The 19,808-nt window shown below is 32.4% G+C and overlaps 1 protein-coding gene across 1 annotated transcript in view; it reads right to left on the bottom strand.

Moving 5' to 3' along the window:
* Positions 1-19,808, bottom strand: part of LOC123705268 — an 80,895-nt gene that overhangs the window by 14,015 nt on the left and 47,072 nt on the right. Inside the window, exons 3-7 of the mRNA XM_045653980.1 lie at positions 14,024-14,099; positions 3,566-3,702; positions 1,486-1,569; positions 1,059-1,196; positions 379-515 (exon numbers count right to left, since the gene is read on the bottom strand). Of these exons, the coding sequence (XP_045509936.1) occupies positions 379-515; positions 1,059-1,196; positions 1,486-1,569; positions 3,566-3,697 (491 nt within the window). The 5' untranslated portion in view covers positions 3,698-3,702; positions 14,024-14,099. The remainder of the gene's footprint in view (positions 1-378; positions 516-1,058; positions 1,197-1,485; positions 1,570-3,565; positions 3,703-14,023; positions 14,100-19,808) is intronic.

Genomic DNA, 19,808 nt, shown 5'->3' with positions numbered 1-19,808 from the left:
GGAGATTATATTCCTGCGCTAAATATAAAACATAATGTTGATTCTTTACAGATGCAGCATCTATGTTAGAGCGCTATGATAAACACTAACAAAGCAGATTTTTATACCTCTTATGTACATAATACAATAGATACTTACACATAATATTTTTTTCGAAAAATTCAGAATCAAGTAAAGTTAAGTAAAATTTTCTATGCAAAAAACGCTCAGTGCCCTAAAAAATAATGATATCAAATCCGTTCTAAGTCAAAGTATTCTAGCCTATGCAACTTATACTTTGAATGCAGACAATTTCTAATCGTAGCAAATTGGCCTAAAAATTAGGAACACTTTAAACAAATCCTGTTTCTACCTATTCAAATTTAAATTGTCACTTACGTAGCAAGCAAAGGTTCGTTGATAGCCACTATGGGAGGTGGGTATCTGCAGACGATGGTGATCACCTCATCGCCATCCATCTCCAGCCCGGGGTGGAATCTCACCACTATGTTGTTGGTGAACACTCGGAGGGGGTCCTGGAAAATTAGAATTAAAAAAATAAAATAAATCTTTATTTGCCAAAAACATTAACTTACAGAAATATGTACGCTGACTCTGATGCTGGATTTTTTAGCTACCAGATGTGCTATGGCACATATGCTATATGCTATGGCATGATGTAGATGATGACGTAGGATGTTTGGTATCTATAGCTTGAATCACGCTATCCAAAAGCTACTGAGCAATATTTTATTGGTATGCCTGTACTGGTATTTTCTTATTTATTAATCCCTTATAAACAGATATAAATCTCTAATTTTTGGCAAAAACTTTTTTAAGCATAATTAAAGTAATTAAAGTAAGTAAGCAAACTATAATAGTTTGCTTACATATTATCTTAAGTAAGAAAAAATATTTTTTAATCTTTTATTGTATGAACAAAAATGTAAAATAGTTTTTACTTTTTGTTCATTATGACTGCAAAATAAAGAACTAAAATGAATCAACTTTCTTATAACTTTTTTTTCATATTTAAAAAATAATACCTAATAATTTTGTATTAAAACTATCTCAAATACCTGTTTGGTGCCACATCCCTTGAGAGGCAACTCCAGTTTGTACGAAGTAGCGCCCTTGCCTGCCACTTGGCAGGCGGAGTTTCGGTCGAAATCAGCGTACGCGATCCCATAGAATTTCTCGTTGAATTTTAATTCGATCTGAAACATTATTATAATTTATTTAATATATATAACATTCCTACTGCTCTAATCAGTAAAAAAATAATATCGTCCGGAAATTTGCATGTTGTAGAATCAAAAAGTTCAACAATATAGCTAGCCCATTGGCCAATTCAAAGCCAAGTATACTTGGCCATACTTGGCTTTGAATTTGGGCATTTCGGTGGTCAAAATCTAATCGTATAGTTAAAATGGGTTTTTATTTTCGACTCTTTGATACAGAAGCATAATATTTAATACGTACTAATATAGTTGTTTTAAACTTTACCTGCATAGAACCTGCAGCACAGTTGAGCGCCGCTCTCGTTCGATTTAAAAATATCACAGGACTTAGGTCGTCGAGTTTTGTGACCTGGAAGTAAAAAATAGTTAATAAGTAAAAATTAGAATTGCTTTTATGAACTTTTAGTATAGCTGCAGTACTACAGTAGAGTATAGTATGAACTTGTTAACAATAATTATAGGTATGTTAGAGTCAAAGATATTGGATTTATACATAATATTATAACCACGTACATATCTGTCAACTGTGTTATAACTGTAACAATAAATCATTAATAAAGTCGTGTGTGTGTGTGTGTGTGTGTAAAAAATATTTTTTTAATGTGCGTGATGTTTTTTTATTTCTTTGACTAGATACCTCATTAAACCCTCCCTTTTGTTAAAAATACTTTAAGCGTCGATCTTTAGGCAATCTTGTTCCCTTCAAAGCCTAAAAAACCTATAAATTTCATTTATTTTACGACCCCGTACATATCTCTTGTTAAACTAGAGATGTACCTATTTGTCTTGTATTTGCACTGAAAATATATAACTAGCTGTGCCTATATTTAGCAGCGCTGTCTGCTGTCTTAATAAATCTGGCCGACTAATTATTTGCCAGCGGTTATCAGCATTGGGGCCCGTTTCCGTTCGCACACGTCACGGTATTTGACGCGTGAAAAATATGTTACTTACCTACTTTGTTTAATAATTTTAAGTAAAAAAATCATGCGTGTGAGTCACCTGATGAATAATCATGAATAATAAAATCATTACATTAGTTGGACGCCACTAGTATTATGGTGTATAGCAGCTGCTTTAACCACCTTTGCTATCCGTGTCATTTCATTTCATAAAGGTAAACTTCCATCATTAATCGGGGGAAATTATGTTAATTTATTTTAGGTATTTAACATTTTTTTACTGATACATGTTACATCTAGCTATGAAAATGGTAAATAAATGACTGCACTTATTATATTTACACCCAAATTGCTATGACTTCTGAATTTGAATGAATCTTTTTGAAATTGAACTTTAATTTTGAAGATTTGAATGTGAGGTGGCTTATGTCATCATCGCCATTCCCAATGTTCAAACCTTACTATACACTATTTTATTTACATAATTAACAGTTATTGCCGTCTTTAAATTAATTGTTTTTAAATAGTTAACAATGGAAACGCGTCCACCAGAGGCTAGTTTATTCGCCACACCGCCGGTCCGTTTGAGCGTTGTACTGATTGTCAGGAATCTCCGTAACAATGTACCACGGTCCGCACAATGTAGCACCGCTCGTTAAGAAAAAGAATAATTTCTGTATGCGATCTGATAACGAATGAATGAGCGTTTATAACATTTTATATAGCTGTGCCCCGCGGATAGAACTATGGGCAACGTTCATCCCTCATTTTCACCTGAGCGAGTGATTTTTAGTACAACGTATTGGAGGCGTCGAAAAATGGTATTTATTAATTTTTACATTGCTACATCATCATCAGCCCATATACGTTCCCACTGCTGGGACACGGGCCTCCTATGAGGGTACAGGCCATAATCCACCACGCTGGCCAAGTGCGTGTTGGCGGATGACACATGTCGTCGAACTTTTTAATTCTTCGACATGTCATCTTTTACATTGCTTAATGATGATGATTACAATGATGTCCGTTGGAATTACATATAGCAATTCTTAACATTTACGAGAAATTATTTCAATCGGTCTTAACGTTTAGGTACGTCCTGCAAAACTTACATCGTTTGGTATTTATTTATCGACTAGTGCAGAAAGTATCGATAAAGAAATGTCGATAATGAAAATGAGTGCATATTTCTAAAACCGAAAAATCAAACCAAATTGTGAGACTATACCTGAAAAATATCCATTTACTTACCTATGATAACTAAAGTTTTTCAGACATAATAAATGGGGACATCCATTTTCATGATAAAATATATACACTAGCGAATACGTGTTTGTTGACGCCATTACAAGATTGTGTCTTGGGAATAACTGTCAGTGTCATATCATCATATGGATCATGTTTGTTCTTTGTCGTCCTTAATTGATAGAACAAGAACATTACCTTTCCATCAAGCACGGTCTGCTCCGGCAAGCCCTCACCCTGGTACGCGATGTCGTTCGCTTGTGATCCATAGTTGGACTGCGCCTGCGCAGCGGCGAACGCGCAAACCAGTGCGCACCAAAATAGCGCCATTTTTGCTGTAAAAAATATATTTTATAAGTATATTTTGTAGGAATAAAAAAAATCCGTGGTTATATTATTATTTAATTTGTTACCTCTAATGTATACACTGCTTTACTGTTAAAATATTCGCAATGTGTAATTATAACATGCTTAGATTATTATCGATGTAACTACGTCATATTTAAACTAAGTTATGTATTTTTAATAAATAATTACCATTTCACTTAACAACTACCCATTTATTGTAACCATTTACCCGTTTATTTCAGTGTATTTTTTACGTTTTCAATTCCCTTACATTCGAAAAAGTACCTTACACACTACCCTTATATCGTATCCTTTTGATATTTATCCCGTTTTTAAAGTATTTACATTCATATTATTTAATTAATAAAACAAAACAGCCAAGTCCCGCCCAAAACAACTTTTCACAGCACAAGGTTGCCAGCCGTGTATTGGCGCCACACCTTGACATTTTTTGTGTTTGACAACCGCTTATGTCATTGCTGTCTATCTATACATCTGTGTATGAAATCCTGCTCTATTTTTTACAACAGTACCTACTAAACTAACTACCTGTACCTACTAACTATTTACAGTAGCATGGATCGGACATTGAATGATTAGGGGTGTTCTTATTTTCGGATTATATTACTTTTGTCAACAATTATCCTAACTACGAACATAATATTTAAAAAAAACTATTGAATTTTATGATATTTTTAAGAAAATCTAAGGGACTCTAGATTCTAGAACAACCAAAATTTTCTCTATATATCCAATATTTATTTTAGATGAGAATTACCTAGATGTTTGCTTCTATGCTCTATCTCTCTATATAGAATGAAAACATAAGTACTATTATTTTTATAGTATAAGGATAAACCTTAGTCACGCCTATTTTACAGTTATACAACCAGTCATGTGCATATAATTTTCTAGTATGTTGTATGTTCCTTAGAAAATATTTCCCGATTAACGACGTAGACAACTAGACACAATAAAACTGCGATTCGTTGACCTTATGTCGCCAATGCAGATTTCAGGTATGACATCATATTACGGATAAGAATATTAATGATTTGAAACCGGTATAACGTATAATATAATATTATTTAATTCCATTTTAAGATTCTCCTTATTAATTGGTTAAAAGCAAGTTATAAAAAGATACTATGTCAAAATTGCATTGCCGCCAATTTTCAAACGTCACAGAGATGGTCACAGATTAAGTATCTATAAATAACTCTATGACATTTTCGTCTAAAACCGCAGTAGGTGCGCTTATCTAATATGTACCTAAAGAAAGTACAAATATTAAGTTCAACGACATGTATTGTCGCAAAAGCTAATAAACTTATTAAAATGACCAAATACACGTACAGTTCAACGGCCGCCATATCATGTTCCGTGCTTGCTCGTAAATTTGGCGGCAAATGTCTTTGCCAAATGACGTTTAGTTTTCTGGAACTTTCAGAACTCGTTTTTACTTGGAACTGTAGAATGTATTATACAATTCCTGTGAAGTTCGTCCTTAGACTTTAAAAGACCTTTACAAAGAATCCGACGAGAAATATAAACTGATCATATCAAAGATTTTTAGAGCCCTATTAAAGATATTAACTTTTTAAATAAATTGAAAAATAATGGAACTTTTCACATTTTTAAATAATATTACATCGATCATCGTTAACCACGAACAAAAAACTTTTGACAGTTTCCACAGATTATGAAAGGTAATTTAACCTAATTTCCTTTTCCTCACAATGAAAATAAAAAAATCTAAGGAAGCTTTGCTCACGTAAACTCACATATCTGTAACTAGCTTTCTAAAATATTATCAGTACTTTTAATACATGAAAGTATTGAAATCCATTTTAATTGAGTCTCTCCAACTAAATTTCAATCAGTAAAAACGTTTATAGTCAAAAGAATGTCATACAACAGTTTTACAAAATATTTAAATACTCTGAAACGTGAGAACATAAACCAACACATTATGTCACATGTATTATATCTTATCATAATTTTTGTGGACGTTACTTTGCTTCTTAGAATGAACATTGTTGCTGACCGTACATTAATTCCATCACAGTTATGGGTATAACCGCGAAAAATTGTACATGAGTCATTTTTTCAATGTTCCCATTTTATTTCTCATATGGCATCAACATTTTTTGACAATAAGTGCTTTTTTAGATATGTAATAAAAGGTATGCTTGTGTTCTTTTAGATTCATAAAACTCAATTTATCTCTTGCAGAAATATTTTATTTTATATTTTTTTTACTGGCCTCACTTTTATTTCCATACAAAAAATATTTGTCCACCTAACACCCTTGTGACAAAAACTGATAACCCCTACGAAATGGTATGACTGCCTCGCATTTTTATGAAAAATTTAAGTTATTCGATTCTTATTCAACATGTACATAAAAAACTTTTAATGCACAAGGCCTTAATGGATTTTTTATGATTATTTTAAAAACTGTCCACTTTTTTTATACGTGTGTAACGTCACGTATGTAACGTCTCTAACTGCCATAATATAACAATTATCAGAATCCTTCTCTAATTTTCTTGAGTGGCAACACTATTGGCATGCTGGCAACATTTAAAAAACAAAGGCAGCCTTTTTTTTCTTTGAGAGAAATGATGTTTTGTGTTGATGTGAGATTTGTCGCTCGAAAAAAGTGTTTTTAAAGTGTTCGATTGCGAGGTAAGTATATATATTCTGTCTTATTATTATAAATCTTTACGTAGGTTTACTATAAAACTAAAGAATCAGACTACTTCGTGGGTCTTAGCATTCACAATCGAGAAGTAATTTTAATTTAAGGTTATGTCGCACGCATTTTTTGTCATGATTATAACGATGTGTAACGAAATGTGTTACGTTACAGTCATGACATATTGTTAGGCTTAGAACACATATGTCTATTAAAAAATTGCGCGAAATATTTTCAAATCTAAACGGCTGAACGGATTTTGATGCGCAAGATATCATTGGATTGGTCTAAAATATCATTGTCTATATATATTTTTTTATATTTTACCCGTCTGCGCATAAAAAAAGGATAACGTTTTCAAATCTAAACGGCTGGATAGATTTTGATGTGCAAGGTATCATCGGATTGGTATTTATCTCTAGAATATCATTGTCTATATAACTATATATATATTATAACCCGACTGCGGTTAAAAGGAGGATAATATTTTGTAGCCGTGTAGCCTCCGACTGCGTGTTATGAATTTGCAGTGTCAGTCGGGTTTTTTTAATTTTTTTTTCAGATGAGAAGATCAAATTACAGTTGGCGTTGACGAATGCCGAAAGGCAAAAAAATATCGAGAGAAGTTACAAGTTCAAAATCCCGAGAAATATAAAGAACTACAAATGAAAAATGCAGAAAAGAATAAATAGCGGGAAAAAATTCAATTTTTTTCAATACAATTTTGATTTATATGCATCTTTTTGTTTTAATTCATTATTTTATGATATGAATTGGTTTTACCTTTATCTCCATTTTTTCCTGTCGTGTGAGTGTGAGACACCGAGTCGACGTTAATTTTTTAATGCTAGGAAGAAAAGATGACTGTTATATGAACTAAGCTTTATAATGGTCATGTAAGTAACATTCAGTCATGTATGTAACGTTTGTTATTATGTCATGAATGTAACGGTACAATTTTTCGCGGTCATACCCTTATACGCGCTGTTACCCGCTACGTTATGTTTGAAGAATAATAAGTACAAAACAAAATTTAATGAACAATAAAGAGAACACGACACTGCACACAAAAATACTGAAAATTTCATTTCTAACCAAACGGTTCAGTTATTTCCTAATGACTAAGATTGTGCCACAGTTTTAGTGATAAATAACTATGAAGAGTTATGTATAAGATTACATACATACATACATACATATGTACATACTTATCGATAATCTAATCATCCATCATAGTACTAAAGACATACAGAGACACATCGTAGGTGATCTTATAAATCTATCTATTCATGAAAATGCCAATCTATCTAAAATTAGTATTAACTATCGAGATTATATTGATTATTTTTGATGTATGAGAAATATGATGTCGTCTAGTGCTAAATGTCGCTGAAAATTATTATTATCTTTGCTATTTGCTATATAAAAGATATTTGAAAATATAATTCAATGTTTTTATGACTGAAACTAACTTCACGAATAATTGCTATTTTTCTCGGTCCACGAAGTTACTGAATTAAGAGTATGATATTGAAAATAGTACAAATTTTTTGTTGCACACTATTTCCTTTAACCAATATCTCTATCTCCATGTTACATGTCTAACGATTTGTCTTAAAACAACATACATTATGTGTATGTTTGTACTACATGTTATAAACTTGATTATATTACTTAAGGATAAAACCCACCATGGTTCGATTAGCACAACTCAAAACTTAAATGTACGTGGATGTAAGGTAGTTCACACTCGAACGTCTGAACTTATTGAGTACTGCGGTTTTATAATTACACAAAGATGGCTAGTACATCTAGGCTAATAATATAAATTGCTCTACCCATTTGAAAAATTAGTTTTAGAAACTTATAAATTTTTTTCAGATAAGATCGGACGAACTTCTGTCAGAATTAAATTAAAAAATTGGGGGGCTGGTCGAGCTGCTTGTAACAAAAGTTAAGTACCCGCAAAAGCATTTCTCACAGAGAAGTAACAAGAAGACTCTTCTCCAACTATGATCTCAATTGTTACTAAGTTGTAACCGTTCGTGCATCACCAGCATGCACCTGACATATTTATGAGCACTTTGCATGTGAATGGAAGTTCAGTGGGCGCTGACATTGCACCTACTCATTCATTGCTTAATGCCCCAGCGGAATGCGGCTGAAGGTTCATGCCTTTACCAAAGATAATACAATACTATACTAGTATATACCAACTAGCTATTACCCTTCCTTCACTTGGTCAAAGATAATGCCCATGGGAATGATACTTCATAGCAGTAAAAAGCTCTAGACCACTATGCATAGGCATAAAAATCATACAATAATAGCGACCCGTTGCGACGTAATAGAAAGACAAAAGGTAAAAACCAACATGCTTTCTTGTGTGGAAAGAATAGAGAATTATTTTCGCTATTTTTTTTTCCTTCTTCAGTGATACAATATGGCTTCAATGATAATATGAGGACCGAAGTCGACTTCATGTAGTATGAATCGTGGAAGCTCACAGCTTTAAGCTCATCTTAAAGCGGTCACCCATCATTAAACTAGCACTTAAAAAAGCTGCTTAACCAACAACTTTTGTTAGGTATATTGCTAGAGATCAATATACCGGATCTTAGTATCGATGTCGAATGTAAAAAATTGGTCATTAAAATCGTCCAACTTCCATTAAATACATCGATAAAAAAGGAAACCACCTACCCGAAACACGCAACTTTTTGTAAATAAAACACTGCGCCTTCGCAAAAAAATTACAAATCAAACCATCATTGAATAAACGCAGTCGAATTTAACCCATATTGCGTACAAAATAAGAGTGATAATAGATGTCACTATATGACGTAATACGACCTCCCCAATACATTTTTGGTTGTATCCACTTTCACTTTTAACATATTGATAATATAAGTATGCGAGTTTATTGTTTCATTACGTATTAAATACAAGTTAGTGTAACAATGGAGTATGTTGTTTGCTTTTGAACATGTGCGTCGGCCGTCGGTCATGCAATTCTTTTCGTCGCTTTTGTTTTTAAAATATTTTTGTTTTTTTTAAAGAGTTTGTTTTTTTAAACCAAGTTTTAAAGAGCAGATATGGGATTCCAAAGATTTATCCGGTGCATTGATAAAATCTTATGTTTGTTATGTTACCAATTTAAAATTCGATTATTTTTGGAACGAGTTCGGAATTAATTATAGCATACCTAGTCTACAATTTTTAATATAATATGTTTATTCGAAGAAGTTTCATTAAATACGTTATAATTTTGATAAAGGAAAATCTCCATGAGTATAATACCTTTATATTATGTATATTTCGCATAATATATATTTATTTAACCATTTATTGTACCACACCATTTAACATATAATATATAGTTGTACAGATTCGAGGTAAAGTACAAAAGGTGACCTTATCGCTTAAAAGCGATTTCTTCCAGGCCTTCCTTTATTATATTTAATATAATATATATAGGTATACTAGATATTAAAAAGTTAACTCAATCTCAGACAGTTATTTTCGCTATAAAAATCCAACATTTCAACCATACCTCGTTAGCTCTACAGTTTGTTTTGGCCTAAATCCCGTTCCTTAACAAAAGCAGTAAAACATTTTATGTTAGTGCTAGCTTGTACCTGTATTGAACTAGCGACCTCGCGCCAGCCATGTCCTACTTTTAGAATGGTTAAATATTACATAAGACACATGAAAAACTTGACTATTGTGGGCGAAATGGGGATAAGATGAACATCCATGTTCCTTGCTTGCTTATTATATTTATTTAATCTAAAATATATATTTGGTAATCTTTTATTAAGTGTTGATGCGCCAGTATGGCAAGGCTCTACAGTTAGACGAGTGTTTTTATCCCTCATGGAAATCAAAATGAGTGCAGTGCAGCATGCTTTTTTTAATGTATAAGGAGATTATTTTTGGTGGTAAATGTTGAAAAATGTTATGACGATTCAAAAGTACTTAAGAAGACTCTAATTGAATAAATAAATGTTTGAGTTTGAGTTTTATGACAGCATGCTAGCAAAATACATATTAATTATGTATTTATTAATTAACCAACCCTAAATGTTTTTGAAATCTGTCGATATCTCATAAGCTTGAACTATATAGAGTAAAGAATTTTTACATTTGAAAACAGCTGCTTTTCCAACGTATGCGATTGCGTCCAAAAAGATTTTTTTTAACCTATATAGCAAATTTCAACCTTCATTATATTCATGATATCTACTATAATACTAATACCAACTCTGATCGGGGAACAGGCGTGAACGCGGTTGAACCTCGTGAAAACCGTCCACATTCACGTTCGCGTCTGTTTCACGGAGCTTCACGACACTTATGTGGAGCCGCCATTAATCCCAAAATTATAACTCTAACTTAACCATATTCCAAGCCTTTCAAAATTGCACTATCGATATCATATCGCCAAACCATCGAACTAGTCCAAACCAGTTATGAGTAACAGACTAAGAGCTGGTGACATACCGGTATGTTACACAATATACCGGTATCGGATTAGGTCAGATTTGTAGGACTAAAGCTGTCTTTGATACACTTTGTTATTATATTATAATATATTGGCAGTGCTGATAGTACTTATGAGTTGAAAATAACACACTTTGTTATTCAACTAAGAATAGGATCTGTTGAGCGCCATATTGCAACGTCATAGCTGTTAATTCAAACAATAATAATAAAACGATACAAAATGTTATGTCCTTCTTTGTCTCTGTTTCGGAATATACGTGAGTTGACATTCTGTTATATTACCTACATTATACGATGCATACTAATTATCAATGCATTCGCATATCTGAGATTTTTACGTGATGTAACTCTACTTAGGTAGCGCAATTGAATATGATTAAATCGCACTTTTTTATATAAATTATATTTCAATTTATAGATAAACTATACCAATTAAATTGATATGATATCATCATAACTATATTACTTGTCAAAACAAGAATATACGTACACATAATATACATTCATACATGATGGACAGTCCAGTAAATAGAGGACTCACTCTCCACTCATTGAATACCCGACCAATTAAAATACCACTATTGTGTGACATCAGAATGCACATAAATAAAACATTACGTCAATCAGCATTATCGGGAGACTATTTATGGCGGCTCTACATTAGTGCCGTGAATTTACGCACGAATTTACGCCGCGAATTCACGGTATGAGTCTCCACAGTACGCCTCATACATAGGATGCACGCAATCGTTCGTGAAAACCACCGTGCAATGGACGTAGAAGCTGCTGCCATAATCACTGTTACTATAAGTTACTATGGTAACTATGGCATGGGGCTCCTTCTCTCACGGGATACACTACCAACTCTGATTGGGGAACAGGAACTAACGCACGCGAACGCGCGTCTACAATCACGTTCACGCCTGTTCACGGAGCTTCATGGCACTAATGTGAAGCCTCCACTATATGAAACGATAAGATTAGTTCTTTACAAACATATATCGCTATGCCTCCTCGCACATCTCTAGTGAAAAAGCACCATTTGACTTTAGATCAAGTTGTGTACGGCTTGACACGTGTTCATGCTAGAACCTTTATAGAATGCTTTTATTTTGAGTTATGTATAATATGTAGTAGTTTATCAGATTATGTACTGTAACTGATTCTATCGTTACGTTAGTCTTTGAATGTACTGTTGGGAAAATTATAGCATATTTAAAGAACTTTTAAATCTGCGCATTTTACTTATTTATGCAATTTATTGATTTCTTTATTGATAATGAAAACCTACAAATTTTCCATTCAACCTATTTACTATAACTGTTAAATGCAAAGTGCATCGGCATTTGTTTTATATTTCTGTAAATGTACCTTGTACGATCACTTTTTACTCAATATTGTATTTATATCAACAAAGTGTATTCAACCAAGTCAACACTATAATATATATTCCACAAAAAATCACACAATTTATCACACTACAATCTTGTTCCCGAGAAATAGTGAGATATTTAAATAAAATCTACTTAACATTTTTCACACATACTCGATAGCTTTTTTGTTCGATACATCGTCAATACCTTCTATTTAAGCACCTTGTTATGCTAGGATATTTTTTCCACAACAACTAACGATTTAAAGAACACTATATAATTAAGAGGCAAAGAGATGTAATAAAAGGTTGCGAAATTGTTTAAGTATGGTGTAAGTAAGTATAGACGAGAGAATGTGAAGTAAATAAGGTAATAAGAAACTTATTATTGTCCAATTTAGTTGTAGGTTTTCATAGTAAATCTTTAAGCACTGCAAATTAGACATACGCTTTTTAAATCAATAAGATTATTTGAAGTATAAGTTGCAGTAAATAATAATACCTAATTATGTAGAGCGAACTCTATAACTGTTAAATAAGTCTTTAGTAAAATATGGCGAAGCATTTTTATTTTTATTACTGAGCCCATATAAAACTATGTGTAAACGAGTAAATATAAATATATTCTTTACAAGATTCATGAATATAAAGCTGCATTGAAGTGTCATGTATAATGAACCGATCTTTAGATAGCCTAACCTACCTTGTTAAACGTTATCAATAAGATTTAAACCATAAATCGATATCAATAAAGTCCAAATATGTTTGTATTTATTTCCATTTAAACGTTCAATGCGTTGCAATGTTGCAAGCTATCGAGATAGCCCTGAGATACGTTCAAGTATTGTGTTGCCATATCATCGAGCAAAAAATATAGAAATAATTGTCATGAATAATTAATTTTCAACAAAAAGTCGTATGGTAAGTAACTCCTGCATGCATTTACAAATATATTTAAATTTTAAGTAATTAAATTTCGGTACGCGAAGTTCTAATCTTTCAAAGGGTATTTGAATTAACATAATTTATTACTTCCTCTATAATTTTGAAACACATTCATATTCAAATATTATGTATCATAATTTTAATATATTGCAAGATTTAACTTTCCCATCTCTTACGTCACTTAACTTAAAAGTTAAAAATTATTTTTAATCTATCGTCAATCAACGCTTTCAATAAAAAAGAAAACATTCCTTTTTCAAATGACGCGGCAATTCGAAAAAGAAACGTCAAAAATTCCCGCGCAAAATGTAAGGTTATGTTCACAACATTAACTCATCTTGAAAGCATTGGAGCTATTCATACTTCACAAGTACACATAATTGCACTCTGAGCACATTCTCGCAAATTATTATAATTAGTGTAATTCAGAGTAATAAAGCACGTTAGATTCATGTAATTATAATGCGGTATGTTGGAGCTAAACAGTCTCAGAAAAGTCGTAAATATGCATTTTTTTATTCGTAGAAAACTTATTTTATTTACTAGACTAAAGATTGAATAATATTATAGTTTACAGATTAAAAAATACCGAATGAATTATATTCCATTTGCCCTAAATGTCTATATTATAATGTCTATAATACGTGCAAAAGCAACAAAAAATAAATATTATTTTAGTAGCGAGCTAAAACAATAGCTTTTATTTGATATGTTTTTTGCACTGAATACATAACACCTAATACATTGTGTACTGTGAATTAATCCATAAAATTAAAATACTTACAATAAAATTTATTTTCTAACACAAGATGGCGGGTTTCGTTCTGGCGGGAAAACTTCGTCACATCTTTGTCTCGTTTCTGCAACAAGAGATACAAAATTACATAATATATAAAAGACGATAAATAATCTACCAAAAAGTTATTTTCTTACATATATTATATACGTTCTTATTATTTGTTTCTTTTTAGCAGTAGCATTCCTACTTACTACGTCTACAAAAAAAAATCATTTATAAACAGTTTGATAGCATCTTATGCATCACCTCCTTTTATAGCAGCAATCGAGTTTCTATTAAAACAATAAGTAGACATAATAACAGTAACAATAACGGTCATCATATTATATCATCAAATTGCAATAACCGATCACAATATGTGCAAATACATTGAACTATTTGTTTTTTTTTTGTGGCCAGTAACAAAAAAGTTTCTTAGTAAGTAGTTATCGAAACTTTTTGCTAATAAAGAATAGCTTTCAAATGCTATTGTATCTTTTATCAGATAGTCAATACATTGTAACCTGTACGTGTACACTTGCTATAAAAAGTCCGTTACTATCACAATGGTGATAGCTGTGCCCCCGTCTGTATTGTATGCAGATGTCGACAGATAATAAATATATAGTCATGACGCCTACTGGCGTTTTAACTTACTGTATTACTAAGTGTGCATGAATGTGAAGATGCGTCTTGTTTAGATATATCTATACGGGATAGTTCTACTAGATCTTCTTCATCATCATCATCATCAGCCCATATACGTTCCCACTGCTGGGACACGGGCCTCCTATGAGGGTACAGGCCATAATCCACCACGCTGGCCAAGTGCGGGTTGGCGGATGACACATGTCGTCGAACTTTTTTTTTTTTTTTTTAATTCTTCGACATGTCGGTTTCCTCACGATGTTTTCCTTCACCGTTCGAGCAGTGGTGATGTTACAACATGCGCAGATAAATTGAAAAATCAATTTATTTCCTGCGCGCTCGCCTGGTCTCGAACCACGGACTTATCGATTCGAAGTCCGAGGTCTCACCACTGAGCCACCACTGCTCCTCCAGATCTTCTTATACAACACCAATTCTTTATAAGATTATTTATTAGAAACAGTCCCATGAAGACTCCCTATGTTTCAATTAAAATGATACAATCACATCGACTTCTTTATACTAGAACAATGAATAAAACAAGTATGATAGATACTTTATGGACGATACCGCAAATGTCCTGCGAAAAAAAGAACTTTCCAATTATTTTACCGAAGTTATAAATATGTAACTCTATTATAAAAAAAGATAGAGCAGAAAACTGATGTTCTGTGTTGTTTATCTGCCTCTAACCCAATTTTTGTTTATGATTCAACCATGGATTCAACAAAACAAGATATTTAAAAACTTTATATAACCGCCCCTTCAGAATTCTATTACAAAAATTTCCAAATATATTTCAAACTAACATAGATTCCTTTAGTCTGCAAAAACTTTTTACAACATTCATGGTTCACCGTTCATACAATCACGAATCATTCTTCATCATATCACTCATCGTTCCACGGAAGAACGAGAGTGGAATTGCAATGAGTGAGTCAATTTGTAACCAACATGTCGCATGGAACAAATATTCTGAGTATTGACTCGTACTAATCATAAATTGTAAACGTGTTGTCATATTAATTGATTGTTTTACGACTATTATTCATGTATGCTAATTTCTAAAAGTCCTACCTACGAGAGCTAATTAAAGATTTTATAACGATTTGAATTTCATTTGTTTCAGCTGCATACATTGAGTATATAGTTGGATATTCGAATAAAGAAATAACGCATGTAAAATTTTATGAGCGAAAATTTTCATGACTCAGAAACAATCAATGCGATTTTGATACACTTTTAGCCAAGAATGATGAATATGCAAGTTTTGTTTTACTAACTTATTCATAGTATACCCAATGAAAAATAAATATGAAAAACATAAGCTCTTTACAAACACAGTGGGATAATAAGCATAAATCGCGTTTAAAGTTCATTATTCATATTAATAAAAGATTAAATCCGTTTATAAATTGATTGTTTAATTAATTACAACAATTATTGTATTAATTTACCTTAACTGTGATAGTTAAGTAATAAATTGCGTTTTTCATTAAGATAAATATTAAATGGGGCAATGTGAAAATAAGTAGAAAATTCATGATCTAATCGTCTTTAAATATTGTTTTTCAGGTATATTTTTCCTAATGGGTAGAGTTTTAACGTACTTAATTAAGGTTCAAAAACTTATTTCTATTCTTCTTCTTCTTTATATGATATATTATCACATACCTACTCATTATTATTTTTTAATTGCATCAAAGATTATTATTTTCGGGTTAATAGCTAACTTCACGTACATCTTTAATTCCCATTGTTTAAAATCCTGGCTCATATACACATGAATGCGTAACAAAATCAGTAATGTATATCAACAACTGCCCCTTCACAACTACTTTTAACACTTTTTTTTTACCACTGTTCAGCCAGTACTTTACACTAACCGACCGGCGAATTGCACTCCTCCTTTTGTCGCTCAAGACCATGAGATAAAACCTTTTTTCTGTAATCACATGTTTATTTTTTATCTGAGGCTGTCAAGGTCGCGCGGGAACGGGTTGATACAAACGTCTAGTTAGCGAGATATGTGACGTGGTGGTATTTTTAAAAGCTTTTTGTGAAGTTTATTTTTTTGATCGCAGCTACAATGAGGTATTTCTCTTCTTTTTAACTGAGCATAATCGCGTTTAACGAAGTATTGAAGCCGTGTGTGAGCGTTGCAAATATTAAATTGTCGTTTTGAGTTGTTTATACGGACTGAGAAGAGACCGCGACTTCTTTAGTGCCAATCATTTAGTTTTTGTGCGAGTTAATTTAAGGACGCTGTCACAAATCTGCGTTACTCAAATTTAGGTATCTAACGTCGCCACGTGGTTCGCGGGAACATCACGCTCACGTAAAAGACGTAAACATAGCGCATTCCATTTTATAGACCATCTTCATACTTGATATTATTATTTATTTTTATATTTTTATTGAAATTGATTCCAGAAGATTACTGGGAACTTTAAAAATTCATTTTGCTACTATTATTAGTAGGTACGATCCTTATAAGTATTTTAGTGTATTCAACCAACTTAAAAAAGTGTGACTATTTTACAACAATTTGAATATGAATTGTATTATTGATACAATATCGAAGTTTTTTAAGAAATGTATAAAATACTTTTTTAAGAATTATTATCATACATAATATTATGTTACCGGCAATATATTAAACCCGGCATTGTATGCAATTCTTAGTAAATGTATGTTATTTCGAGAAACAGTCGGAATGAAATAAATTAAATTCGTTACCACACATTCACATTACCTATATCTTTAAATCTGAACTTTTCCTAAGTAGCAAACACATTTGCAAATGTGGGTGGTTTTTGGGGTAGCTATTAACCAATATGAGGTCAAAACTAAAATCCAAGATGGCGCCGACGAAAATTTGAAATCTTTTCGTCATGGGTGTCATTTTCAAGGAGTTGGAGTCGCTATTAATCAATATGAGGTCAAATCTAAAATCCAAAATGGCGCCGACGACAATTTGACATCATTTCGTCACGGGTGTCATTTTCATGGTTTTTGGGGTAGCTATTAACCAATATGAGGTCAAAACTAAAATCCAAGATGGCGCCGACAAAAATTTTATATATTTTCTTCATGGGTGTCATTTTTATGGTTATTGGGGTAACTATTAACGAATATGAGGTCAAAACTAAAATCCAAGATGGCGCCGACAAAAATTTTATATATTTTCTTCATGGATGTCATTTTCATGGTTATTGGGGTAGCTATTAACCAATATGAGGTCAAAACTAAAATCCAAGATGGCGCCGACGAAAATTTTACATATTTTCGTCATGGGTGTCATTTTCATGGTTATTGGGGTATCTATTAACCAATATGAGGTCAAAACTAAAATCCAAGATGGCGCCGACGAAAATTTTACATCTTTTCGACACTGGTGTCATTTTCATGGTTTTTGGGGTAGCTATTAACCAACATGAGGTCAAAACTAAAATCGAAGATGGTGTCGACGAAACTTTACATCTTTTCGGCATGGGTGTCATTTTCAAAGTTTTTGAGACAGCTATTACCAAATCCCCAATGTAACCGTCGATAATTAGGTATATTTTTCTTACTCCTTTTAAGTAAACTTAAATAAAATAACAAAAACGTTAACAACCACAGTTTTGTAGAAAGTCTTAAAAAAAAAACAATTTTAAAGAACATTGAAATGCATATTTAGAAATTTAATATAAAACGCAACTCTGTGGCAATAATGTTAATATTCTGACAGATATTATTAACTTTAAATATATTCTTTAAATATATTCGCTAAACTTTATTTAAAAAAAAGTTTATCTAAAACATTTAAACAAAGAGAATAAAATAAAAAAGAACGTGTGTGCCGAGAAAACGTGTCAGGAGTGAAACTTCTTGGGCGAGATTCATAGATACCAAAATCGCCGCCTTGCTCCATAACGCGACAGTATTACCATGACGCCATCTTGAAATTCGACGACCATCTTGGATTTTAGTTTTGACCTCATATTCGTTAATAGCTACCCCAAAAAACCATGAAAATGACACCCATCACGAAAAATGTCAAATTTTCGTCAGCGTCATCTTGGATTATAGTTTTGACCTCATATTCGTTAATAGCTATCCCAAAAACCATGAAAATGACACCCATGATGAAAAGATGTCAAATTTTTCGTCGGCGCCATCTTGGATTTTAGTTTTGACTTCAAATTGGTTAATAGCTACCCCAAAAACCATGAAAATGACACCCATGACGAAAAGATGTAAAATTTTTGTCGGCGCCATCTTGGATTATAGTTTTGACCTCATATTCGTTAATAGCTACCCCAAAAACCATGAAAATGACACCCATGACGAAAAGATGTAAAATTTTCGTCGGCGCCATCTTGGATTTCAGTTTTGACCTTATATTGGTTAATAGCTACCCCAAAAACCATGAAAATGACACCCATGACGAAAAGATGTAAAATTTTTGTCGGCGCCATCTTGGATTATAGTTTTGACCTCATATTCGTTAATAGCTACCCCAAAAACCATGAAAATGACACCTATGACGAAAAGATGTAAAATTTTCGTCGGCGCCATCTTGGATTATAGTTTTGACCTCATATTCGTTAATAGCTACCCCAAAAACCATGAAAATGACACCCATGACGAAAAGATGTAAAATTTTCGTCGGCGCCATCTTGGATTTCAGTTTTGACCTCATATTGGTTAATAGCTACCCCAAAAACCATGAAAATGACACCCATGACGAAAAGATGTAAAATTTTTGTCGGCGCCATCTTGGATTATAGTTTTGACCTCATATTCGTTAATAGCTACCCCAAAAACCATGAAAATGACACCTATGACGAAAAGATGTAAAATTTTCGTCGGCGCCATCTTGGATTTCAGTTTTGACCTCATATTCGGTAATAGCTACCCCAAAAACTATGAAAATGACACCCATCACGAAAAAAAGCCAAATTTTCGTCGACGCCATCTTGAATTGTTTTACCCCACCAATCTATTCAACAACCCATAAAAAAGAGGATCTCAGGCAAGGTAATTTTAAATTACAAATAATTGGAATATGAAACTTATACAGAACTTTACTCATATAAAGTATCAAATATTTCAAATCACGAAAAAGACAGTGCACGCACAATAATCTTTTTTATTT

This window comes from Colias croceus, chromosome 2 (genome assembly GCF_905220415.1).
Source record: "Colias croceus chromosome 2, ilColCroc2.1".
Lineage (NCBI taxonomy): Eukaryota > Metazoa > Arthropoda > Insecta > Lepidoptera > Pieridae > Colias > Colias croceus.
The sequence above is the reverse complement of the archived record's forward strand: the minus strand, read 5'-3'. Positions and strand labels throughout refer to the sequence as shown.